Source organism: Mirounga leonina, unplaced genomic scaffold (assembly GCF_011800145.1).
Source record: "Mirounga leonina isolate KUSES-001 unplaced genomic scaffold, KU_Mleo_1.0 Mir_93, whole genome shotgun sequence".
Classification (NCBI taxonomy): domain Eukaryota; kingdom Metazoa; phylum Chordata; class Mammalia; order Carnivora; family Phocidae; genus Mirounga; species Mirounga leonina.
Window position 1 is genome coordinate 52,115,449 of NW_023270854.1, and position 12,454 is coordinate 52,127,902.

At 37.0% G+C, this 12,454-nt stretch overlaps 1 protein-coding gene across 2 annotated transcripts in view; it reads right to left on the reverse strand.

Annotated features, from left to right (window-relative positions):
- MYOM1 (myomesin 1) overlaps positions 1-12,454 on the reverse strand; it is a 155,693-nt gene that overhangs the window by 60,546 nt on the left and 82,693 nt on the right. For both annotated transcript variants that reach the window (XM_034995657.1, XM_034995658.1), the window contains exons 16-19: positions 8,844-8,968; positions 4,190-4,373; positions 3,560-3,734; positions 1,069-1,190 (exon numbers count right to left, since the gene is read on the reverse strand). In XM_034995657.1, coding sequence (XP_034851548.1) covers positions 1,069-1,190; positions 3,560-3,734; positions 4,190-4,373; positions 8,844-8,968 — 606 coding nt within the window. The remainder of the gene's footprint in view (positions 1-1,068; positions 1,191-3,559; positions 3,735-4,189; positions 4,374-8,843; positions 8,969-12,454) is intronic.

Genomic DNA, 12,454 nt, shown 5'->3' on the forward strand with positions numbered 1-12,454 from the left:
AGTTTAATGGAAACCACTCAGATTGGCAAGAAATATGGAAAGCATACGTTTCACATAATTTACACCTAGGAAACAGTTCAACTTCTCCATATTCTGGGAAAAGAAGAAATGAGGACAGAAAACCAGACAGAACAGGAATTGTTTTGATTTGCAGAACCCAAGTATATATAAGAAAAAAGCAAATCTCCGACATTTTTTGAAAGATATTAAGTCCTATTATTCAACAGAATGAGGGGAGGAAAGGATCATAAAGTGCACAAGGCATATATTAATGATCCTGATTTTATAACAGAATTATGTACATTACTGAACTATTAATGGCCTGTACCTCCCAACCTCAAAAAACATGGTCACTATTGTCCATATTATAAGGAATATTAAAAAGTAATACGGCATGATAACCGAAGATAACTGGTATGAAATAATCTTTCCCTTCAAATATGGGTTACTCTATCACAGACTTCATTTTTGGTGCTCTGAACTACCTGGGTCCCTTCCCTACTTTATGTAAGATTGGGAGGCACATCATATACATACACACAATTACTTTGTTACCGGTTTTATTCTATTGGTTACTTTGAGAGCAGAGATGTAGCATATGATTAAGCAACCACATGTGTCTCGCACAAAATTTAGAGTTTATAAAAAGCATGTTAATGTGTTGTTAGTGAAAACAAGCCAGGCTTTGTCACAGGTGAAATGGCTTTTAGGTACAAAATATCTGTGTTATGGGTGATATACCACTTCAAGGAACCGGATGGCCCTCCACATTCCCAGGATGAGCACGAAGTTAGAATGGAGTTTCACACAGTGGGAAATATCTGAGGAAACTCGGACTCATGAAGATGACAAGGCTATGGATGCACAGAATCTGATAAGTGATGAAGATCTGTAAAATGACGGCTATGGAAGGTTAGCTGTCACCTGGAGTCAGAGAAAATGATCATCTGAGGATGGAATCATCAAGCAATACTAGAAGCTTTAGACAATTTCTGGAGAGGATGGTATCTTCCTTTGTAACTTACAAAAATCCATTTTTAACTACCAAGTTATGCATAAGGAACTTACCAATAGCAGCTTTTACTTCAATCACTTCTGAATCCTGGGAATATTCACTAAGTCCTGCTGCATTCACTGCTCTGACCCGGAAGATATAACTCTGACCAGTCGCCAATCCATGGCAAGTAAATCTAAAAGGAAAGGAAGTTTTAGAAGTTTTTCCTAGGGGGAAAATTAGACAAGATGGTTTTAGCTTAACTGAATGATCTGGCTTTATAAAAACAATTCGTTTTCTAAAAGGAAGATGTACAGAGATCAGGTAATGTATGTGCTTTAGACAAGAAGGCAGCTAATTAAGGCAATTTTCTAAACTCACTCCATCAAACAATGCAGAGTCCTGGCTTTCCCCTGAATAAGTACCTTAACTATTCCGAGCCTCTGGTGTGCGCATCAGTAAAATGGGGATAATAATGCCTCCATGATAATTTTTGTGTAAAGATTGGCCATAAAGTATTTAAAGTACCTATTTCAGGGCCTAGCATATAAGAGGCATTTAATAAATAATAGGTGGTATTAACACTGTTAATGGCTATTTCAGGTATATACTTATGGCTGTAAGGCATTGGCTGCTCCTTGTTACAGAGGTCTAGTTACTGCTTCCCTGCATGCCAGGGAAGGTATAATTACTTGAGAAATTACACTAGAATCTGAAAATAGGATGAAATATGGATTACCATTTAGATGTAAGGATCCAGTAATGAGGTGTGAATCCATGGGCAGTTTCACACATAAAACAACCTCACTCCTTAATAGCTATAATGGCTATAAATAGCTGTTTCATGAATCACTGTAACATTTTAATCCATTCTGAAGACTATAACCAGAGGAAATAACAGGTCTGCTAATGACTCTATTACCATTAGTAATGTTGGAATATTTAACGAAGGCAGTCATAAATTAGGCCAATCCTTCAGATCAGCTCAGTTTGGCAAATATGTATTGAGCACTTCAGTGTTCCAGACACTGAGCTAGGTATTGTGGACACAAAGACAAATAAAAAAAATGGTGCCTGTCCTTGAGCAGCTCTTATCTGTTTGTGGAAAGGCAGACCCGGCCTAACCCTCTATAAATATTTCTAAATAGTCCCAGGAAAAGGCTGGGAACTTAACAATAAAAGTGAAATGAACAAATGGGCTAAATGAATCTCTTGCTTTCTCCCATTCATTGATTTGCCTCTAATCTCTCCTGTTCTGCAAAAGAAACAATTCATCCTATGGGGGTCCTTGGACTTTGACGTGGCCATGCCAGAAACTATCTAACAAGCCTGTTTGACAATTTGGGGGGGGGGGGGTTGGAATTCTCCAGATTGGTCATAGATCAAAGGAGACTCAGAGTTTGGTTGCAGGTCAGAATTCAACATCAACCTGCAAAGTTGGTTGATAAAATATTTGAAAGCAAGAAAAAAATAACCCTTTCCATATTAGAAACAGATATAAAGAAGTGGCAAAGTATTCTGAACGTCCCTTTGTTGGTGTTATTTATGTCTCCTTAGCACTGAGTTTAACCATGTTCAGAATTTGTAAAATGTTGATGCTTTTTTCCTATTCACTTAAAATGCCTAGGGGAGCCTAGGTGGCTCAACTGGTTAAGCGTCCAACTCTTGATTTCAGCTCAGGTCATGATCTTTGTGAGATCGAGCCCGCTTAAGATTCTCTCTCTCCCTCTCCCCCTGCCCTTCCACCACACTCTTCTCTAAAAAAATTAATTAAATAAATAAAATGCCTGGGTCCTTTATGTTAGCTAGAATCTATTGGATCCTTGAAATCTGGTATCACACTGAATATTAAAGACCAGAACAGAGGGGTAAAAAGGACAAACAGCATGAAGGAAAATAATCAGAAAAATACTATAAAATGAATTCATCAGAGCTGGCATTAATGTGTTTCTAAGTGTTTAAGATCACCAGTAAACCTTTTTTTCCAAATATATGGCAGTAGATTATGTTCAATTTTAAATTTATTTGGATATTTAAAGTATAATGTTTTTAAAAAAAAAAACCACAAACTCCCTCCATTGGATGTTTGTGCTGCTATATGGGTCCATGGTTGCATTTTCTTTTTGTGTGGTTGGGGGGGGGAGGATCATAATTTTATTATAAATTAAAAAGTTATTTTTTTTTAAAGATTTTATTTATTTTTATTTATTTATTTGACAGAGAGAGAGACAGCTAGAGAGGGAACACAAGCAGGGGGAGTGGGAGAGGGAGAAGCAGGCTTCCCGCTGAGCAGGGAGCCCGATGTGGGGCTCGATCCCAGGACCCTGGGATCATGACCTGAGCTGAAGGCAGACGCTTAATGACTGAGCCACCCAGGCGCCCCTTAAAAAGTAATTTTTTAATTTTTAATTTTTTTATTATGTTCAGTTAGCCAACATATAGTACATCATTAGTTTTTGATGTAGTGCTCAACGATTCATTTGCTGTGCATTTCCTCTTCATAGCCTCCGTGTTCTAGAGTCAGAAGGCTCCCCACAGCAGCCCCCGCCCCAACATTGTGGTTACCGTGGACCCTTCACAGGGTTGTTGTTGCAGGGCTCCCACTTGCCAGAGCCAACAACACTTGACTCTATGTAGTACCCGACCAGCTCTTCAGCATCTTTGGATTCCTCCCATGAAACTATCACTGACGTATCTGTATTTCTGCTTGGGATGATTTTGCCTGGGGGCTTGGGGATATCTGACAAAGGAGGAAAATGATGATCAAACTCAGGGTGGTTTTAAAAAATGCATTCTTATCACATATGAACAAACACACACATATATAAATTTTATATAAGTAATCATGTCGAACATACAGTCACTTTATTTAAATTTGTTAAAGTGGAAAATTTAAAAATACGTATGTTAGTTTGGGGGCATAACGATACACTAAATACTCCAGAAAAAAAATACATTAGCAATACTGTTGAAACTCCTGGAGAAGTTTACTTTTCATAACTTCATAACTCATAATAATGAATTTTTAAAACGTATCAGTCAGGTATAGTTGTCAATTACATTTATAATGTGAAAGAAGGATGCCACCACTTTTACTTCTGGATAGATACATTCTAATAAGATTCTTGCTTTGGAATTTTTTCTTGAATTGAAGTAAAATCAGTTTACAGTTGTTCAACCAAACTCTTTACTCACCAAGTTTGTCCCCTACCACGGTCACTTCGGTTGCCTCTGAGGGCTCACCAACTCCTGCCGAGTTAGAACAGCGGACGCGGAAACGGTAGGATTTCCCTTCAGCCAGGTCAAACAGAGCAAAGCGGGGAGACTTCACGGGGAGCTCTGTGTTCACCCGCTGCCAGTTTTCCGTTCCTGCGTCACACTGCAGCCCAAACAGAGAGACCCATTCACAGTAAGGCAAGAATAGATGGGGACTCTGAGCCAGGCAACTAGCAGTCTTTTTTATCAGTCAGCAACTACTTACCTGTTTTGAGTTGAACTGGAGAAGAGATTTGGAGGAAATTGGGGATGAAGCATCTATAGTCCAGAGGATTATCAAAATCAAATATGGCTTCAGATTGTTTGACAAATATGCTACTTTAATACTTCACTAACTTATTAACTAAAGATCATTAATCTACTTATAAAAGACTTTATTTTGAAGGCAGTTTGGGGTCAGATACTTTTCTAATTCTTAGGGTAGGTAAATAGATTTACTATGCTATATAAAATACTTAAATTTTCATTGTTATAAACTGTGTTATTTTAATTGAGTGTTATTTAATGACTCATAATCTCATTCAGGTCTGTACTCAAACACCACTTCCTCAAAAAGGCCTTCTTGATCATCCCCTCCCTATTCTATCAAAGAATCTAAAAGAGTTCTTCGCTCCTTTCTCATCACTTTCTATCCCTTACCCTGCTTTATTTTTTTCAAAACACTTAACTGTATTTGAAATTAAGTTGTTTATTTGTCATCTCCTCCATTGGAAAGTAAATTTCAATGAAATGAGTTCAGGGAGTTGTCTTTGTTCACTGCTATACCCCAGAGCCTAGAATTGTATCTGGCACATAGTAGATAATCAACAATTGTTTTTTTTCTGAATGAATGGTTTTGAATTCTGAATGAAGGAAGGAAGTTAATGAAAGTTAAAGAGGTTCTTTTTTTCTTCCCCATATTTTATTTTATTTTAAAGATTTTATTTATTTATTTGACACAGAGAGAGAAAGCACAAGTAGGCAGAGAGGCAGGCAGAGAGAGAGGGAGAAGCAGGCTCTCCACTGAGAGGAAGCTGGACGTGGGGCTTGATCCCAGGACCCAGGGATCATGACCTGAGCCGAAGGCAGCCGCTTAACCGACTGAGCCACCCAGGCGCCCCTCTTCCCCATATTTTAGAATAAATGATGGGGGAAACTAAATTCAAAGCAATTCTGTTCTTAGAACCTAAATGATCTAGAATTACTCTGATATCCTTGAAAGGATGTGGTGTCGATTTGCACTTTGTAGAGAATATAGTGAGAAAACTATGATTAGTCTTCAATAATCCTTTATCCCGCCTATTTGAACTCTCAATTCTGCCCCAAGGTCAGTAGAAGTGATTTTGCTTCGGAACTTCTGAACATTTTCAAGAGACTTTTCTAGAAATCCAAACCTTGTGATACAGTGACCAGCTGTCAAGGATGATACGCTGTTGGGACTATAAGAATACTGATATATCGCTTGGCGTAATCTTCATTGACTTGAAATGGAAGGCAATGTGGTATGGTGCAAAGGACCCAGAGGCATTCATTGCGGTCCTAGCTTTGTTAATAACAAGATATGTGACCTTGGGAAAGTCATGTGAGTATTCTTTGGTCTCAGTTTCATCATTTGTAAAAAAAGCAAATGTGACAAGGTAACCTCTAAAGTCCTTTGTAGAATCTTTCATGATTGTGTCATTGTGTGTGGGAGGGTGGAGAGGATAAATTCCCCCTAAACAGTCAATCTGCTGCTAACTGAGGGATAAAATTCTCCCAGATCTTTAATCCTTTAGTTTATGGCTTTGATTCATTTTGACATTTTCTCCACTGGGGAACATATAACAATTACCATTTGTTTTTTCATAATAAAAATAATAGCTGCCTTTCACTATGCTAAGAGCTTTATGCCATTGTAACTCTTTAATCCTCTCAACTATGCTCTGAACTGTAAGTATTGTGGGGGTAGCACTGTGTGATTATCCAAGCTTTCCAGAAAAGGCAGGCTTGGGAAGGTTGAAATGCAATGATGTGTACTAGTTGGATACGGTATATGAAAACTGAGCCAGACTGCCCAGGTTCAAATCCTAGCTCTGTCTCTTACTAACTGTGCAAATTCTATGCCCCATCGATGCCTTCTATTAAATGTCAACAATTTCAGGGCTCACAGACATGGTGTAACTGGGAGTAAGCAGTAGCCATGACAGGCAAGTTTGTGCTTTATGTGTGTGCAATTTCTGGTAACAAGTTCTGTAAAGAAGTGCAAGCTCAAGGGTTACTGAAGAAGCAGCATTCCCACAGGCATGAACATTCTGGGGATGAAAACGTGCTGCAGGACAAGAGCATGTGAAACAATGCCCTTTAGAAAGGTCAACATGTTAGAAGAGGCTCATCAGAAATAACCTGAGATTCAGCTGAGTAGAACGGTTTGACGTCTGGAGAGTTCTTCTGTAAATGTGCCCTAGTCTCTGGGCATGTTCTGCTCCCCCAATATGTCAACATCCTGGGCCTTTTGTATATGTCAGCGGTGCCTACAGAGGCCTCTCTACTCAGAGTGCACTCATACATGTTCCCTCTGTTCCATACTAATAGGTTCGCTGGTGGAAGAACACTTAAATTTTTAATCACAGACTCATATGCATTTAGGTCTAGCGAAGTGATAGATTTTCCTGGAGAAATTAGAGTTTATGTGACCAGAGGAAATGTTCAACAGAAGCCAAAGTTAACTCATCTGAAGAAAATGCCTCAGTGGTAGGTTGTTACTATGTCACTACTGTAGGAAAGATGGTAATTATTGTCACAGAGCTTATTCAGAACTCTTTTCCTGTGGAGCATTTCAAAAAGATTCAGTGAAGGGTATGAATTAAGCACACCAGGAAATAAACATTTTCCACTCTAGTCTTGCCCCCTATTAAAAAAAAATAGAAAAAAAAATTTAAAATCAGAAATGCTACTCAAGTTATATTTAATTTGAGGCTAACATCTAGAAAATACACAAATTAATACCAATAAAAACTTCTAATATTATTTTGGTAAAATCAGACTCTTTTGAAAGATGCCCATATTGCATGTTAAAGAGACAATCCATTTATTGTTACCAATTTGCTAGGGATAAGAAGTGAGGCATGCTCCTCAAAGACAGGAGCTAAATGTCTTTATCAAGGAAATAAATTAATAAATTTATTAATTAAGATAGGAAAGCCACAGATCCTAGCAGTTTTAGTGCTAGTATAATTTTCTCTGATGATCTGAAATAACTAAAAGGCCATAGTGATAGTTGCCTTTGGTTTTATGTTGTCACCTAATTTGCAGATGTTTGCATTTTTGTACACACCTATATATCTATGATATCTATTCTCTTGTAATAATTGTCAGGGAAGGTGACCTAATAGGTGTTCTGAAATTGAATGATCAGAATAGCATTAAGGATGAAAGAGAAAAGCTCTCAGGAAAACTAACCAAGCTACATAATATTTTTGCCAAATAAAGACCTTTTCTATAATTTTGCTATGAAAGTAAAATGTAAATGATAACTTATCGTGTTATCACAAAATTTTATAAAAACAAAATACACAAAAGGGTACAGCCAATTGTTTCATTCACTGTTCTTAAAAAAAAATGGTGCATTAAAAATAAATAAATAAATAAAATGGTGCATGGCTGCCAATAAAAATGTAAACATTCTTACAGATAACATAAAATAAACTTATTTTTGTTTCATTTTTTTCAATTACATCTTAATCAAAACTTTAACAAATGGATTTTGAACCTCATTTTAAGCAAATTCTCTTTAAATGCCCTTTTCCTGTAGCAAGTATGCCTTACCTAGCAGGTGTTCCTCCTATATGTCTGCACTTGCAACTGGGCACTTCCCCCAAATAACATCCTTTCCAGGTCTTGGCTCCTCTCCATTTTCTGGGTAGAAATACTTACTACAACCACCTTCAAATATAGGTATGTGATGGAGTCACATATAATTCTCATCATCCCACCCATTTTAGGCCTTCATTATATGCTGCCCTCTCTAACATAATTACAATAAAATTGTAAGATATTTGAGGGCAAGAACTAGCCAGTATCTCATGCTGTTTGTAATTCCTGACCCTACCCTACTATCTACACTTGAGTAGTACTAGCCGAGTGTGCGGCAGCATGTAAGGACTTTCTCTCTTTAACTCTCTGGCTATTTGACAGGATTCTGAAAGTACTGTAACTTTTATTCCTCTAGTTCATCTACCCTCATCAATGTTCATTTCTGACTGTATGAGACAAGTTGTAGAGAGATGAAAAGCCATTACTAGAGCAAGGAAAACAGAGAAAGTGTCTAGAAAACAGTGCCATATGAACAATCTAGTTTCAGGAACATTTCTCTGCTTAAAAGGGTTTTAATTTGGGGTCTTTGGACCTCTTAGAAGTCTATGGGTGAGCTCCAGGGATCCATAAACCCCTTGAACTTTCAGGCAAAGTTCTGTGTGATATACATATTTTGGTGAGGACTGTTTATAGTTTATAAGGGTTTAAAGAGGTCAGGACACAATGGAAATGTAATCTCTATTTCTTTAAAGAAATCTTTAAGAAGAGGCCTGAGGTAATAATGTCGATCCCAGAGTCTTACCTTTTCCACAAAGTACAGAATGCCCTCATGGCCACGCTGGCCAGGAGGCTTCCAACTTAGCACCACATAGCTCCGGGTAGCCTCTGTGACTGAGAGGTCTGTGGGGGGCCCGGGAATAATACCCTCTGAAAAACAACAAGGAAAAGTGAAAAGCACACGCTCTGGGAAGCCCAGCATATGCCAAGAGTCATAGATGTTTCTCTCCCACTGGAGCAAGAGTTAATTACTGCTCCACAGTATAAAGAAGTACCTCATCTCTGAAATTCTTCCTAAAACATTCATTCATTCATTCAAAGCCACAATTTTACTTTCTTTGCTTGGCAATTTTGATTTTCTTACTGGTCCTAAAAAACAGTAATGATGTAAGTTATACTTTCTGTATATCCTATATCAGCTTTTTATAGAATATCTTTTCAAGGATGTTTGGATAGCAAACAAACTTGGAATATAAAGACAGTATATTCTCTAGGGCAGAAAGTTGATTTGTTTTCTCACCAGGATAGTAAAGATAATGTCCTTCTTCAGAGAAAGCTCGGGTAGATTTGCTGGCAGCCCCCTTTATAAGTACAAGTCAGATGTAACACATATCTACTGTGTGTACAGCATCCATCTGTGCTGCTCTCTACCGCACTGTGGAACTTGGCGGGGGGACAATGCAAAGGAAAGTAATGAGAACATGAAGTTCATGCTGTCTAATTGTGCTGTGAGTAATAGAGTCCTTTGTCTCCCCCTAGGAATCTCTTATCTTTTGCCAGCATCTATGAAACTGTGGTATGAAACGTATTAGTTTCTAAGCAGGGTAAAATTTTAGACCCTCCACAGTTCCTGACATCAGCCTGACCCTTCCACATCAAATAACTAAAATACCAAGCAAAATACGTGAAACAACTATTTACAGACATTGGATATTAGCTGGCTTAGGACAATGATTCCTGATAGAAGAGAAACAAATTAGGTGAGCTCTACCATTGTCCTGGCTTATTGTCTGGAGAGAATTTCAAGATAGCAGCTCAGGAAGAAAAACACAGGTAGAGCCTGGCAGTCTCCCAAGGTGGAGGAGAAGAAGCTGGAGTTCCAGGAAGGACAAGGTATCTACAGATAGAGTCACAAGGATGAATCCTGGAGGAAAGGGCTGCATGGAGAGGGAGGCTTCAGAGATTTTCAGAGGGTCCCTCTGGAGTGCTCACCTGAGTATTGATCAGCACATCAATGTGAGGAAACCACCTGAGGCGGGGGGAAAACCCACACAAGAGAATTGGAGAGAACAATCCTCAAACCCTCATAGGGCCTGGGAGAGTCCATATTCCCACCAGTCAAAGCGGAAATCTCCTAATTCACAGGCATATGGTAGAGTACTACTCAGAAGGCTAATTTCCTCGGTAGCATGGCCAAATTATCCCTAGACTAAAGTCTGTTCCGATTTCACTTAACAAAAGCAAGCCTTGAAAGATCAAATCATTTCCCCAGAACAAAGCTCAAGAGCATTTATAAAAATACAAAAATATCCAGCACCAAACAATGTAAATTCAAAATGTCTGGCATCTCAGGAAAGGTTATTAAGTATGCAAAGAAGCAAGAAAATACAGCCCTTTCTGAGGAGAAAAATCAATCAACAAAAACAAAACCAAAAATGTCACAGATTATAGAATTAGCCAACAAGGATATAAAAACAGTTATTGTAAAAATATTCCATATGTTCAAGAAGGTAAAGATTAAACATGTTAAATAAAGACATGGAAAATATAAAAATAATACAAATTGTTCTCGACTTCTACAGATGGAAATTACAAAGTCTGAAATGAAAACAAAACAAAACAAAACCCACACACTGACTGGAATTCACAGCAAGTTAGACACTGAAGAAGACAAGGATAGTAAAATTATGACACAGTGGCAGAAAGTGTCTGAAATGAAACACAGAAAGCAAAAAGACTGAAAGGGAAAATGAACACAGCATCAGTGATCTGTGGTTTCAAGTGGCATGTAATTGGAGTTCCTGAAGTACAGCAGAGAGAAGGGGATACAGAAAAAAAATGTTTAAAGAAACAATGGTGAAGAATTTTCCAAAGCTGATGAAAACTGTAAACTCACAGATCCAAGGAACTTGTACACCCCAAGCTCAAGACACATGAAGGAAACAACACAAATGCATATCACAAACAAATTTCTCAATCCAATGATAAAAAGAACCTGTTAAAAGCAGGTAGAGAGAAAAAGATACATACTGAGGGACAAAAATAAGAGTAACGATAGTCATTCTTATAGTGCAGATATGCGCTACAGTGGATCATCCTTTCTAAAGTACTGAAAGAAAAACTGTCAATCTGGAATTCTATAACCGGTGAACATCTATTTCAAAAACGAAGATGAAATACAGACTGTCTTGGACATACAAAAAATAAAATAATTCATAATCAGCAGGACTGCACTGCAAGAAATATTAAAGGAAATGCTTCAGGTACTAAGAAAATGATACCAGATGGAAATCCAGGTCTATACAAAGAAATGAAGAACAACAGAAATGATAAAAATGTGAGAAAATATTGAAAAGTTTTTTCGTCCTTTTAAATTTCTTTGGAAGATAAGTGACTATTTGAACTAAAACAATAACATTGTATTGTGCAATTTGTAATATATACACAAATAAAATCCATGAAATAATAGCACCAAGGCTTGAAAGGGGAAATGGAAAAACACTGTTTTAAGTTCTTACATTATACATGAAGTAGTATAATCTTATTTGAAGGAGGTGGTGAGAAGATGTATATTAAAATTCTAAACTACTATAATGCAAAACAAAGAATTATAGGTGATAAGATAAAATAGCTAAAATGGAATAATAAAAAAATACTCAATCCAAAAGAAAGTAGAAAAAAAGGAGAAGGGAAACAAACAGGTAGATTGGTAGAAAACAAATAGCAAGATGGTAGATTTAAATCCAATCATATCAGTAATCACACAAAATGTAAATTGTTCAAACACTCCAATAAAAAGGCAAAGATTACCCAACTGGATGAAAAATCAAGACCTAACTATATGCTGCCTACAAGAAATACAATTTAAATATAAAGACACATGTAGCTCAAAAGTAAAAGGATGGAAAGCATATACCATGCTAACACTAATTAAAAAAAAACCTGGAATGATTATATTAGTATCAGACAAAGTAGATTTCTGAGCAAAAAACATTACCATGGATAAAGAGTGTCACTTTATAATAACAAAGTGGTCAATTCATAAGAAGATATAACAATTAAAATGTTTATGCATGTAATAACGAAGCCTCAAACAATATGAAGCAAAACATGGTAGAACTACAAGAAGAAAAAAAATAAATCTACCGTTTGGTCAGAGATTTCAACACTACTCTATCAATTGATAGAACAAGAAGATAGGATATAAAACACTCAGTTGAAGTCCCAGTAGGGTTTTTATAGAAATTAATAAGCTAATCTTAAAATTTATGTGGAAATGCAAAGGCAGAATAGCCAAAATGGCTTTGGGGGAAAAATAGAGGACTAATATTACCTAATTTCAAAACTATGAAGCTTTTTAAAAATTTTATTTATTTATTTATTTATTTATTTATTTATTTATTTATTTATTTATTT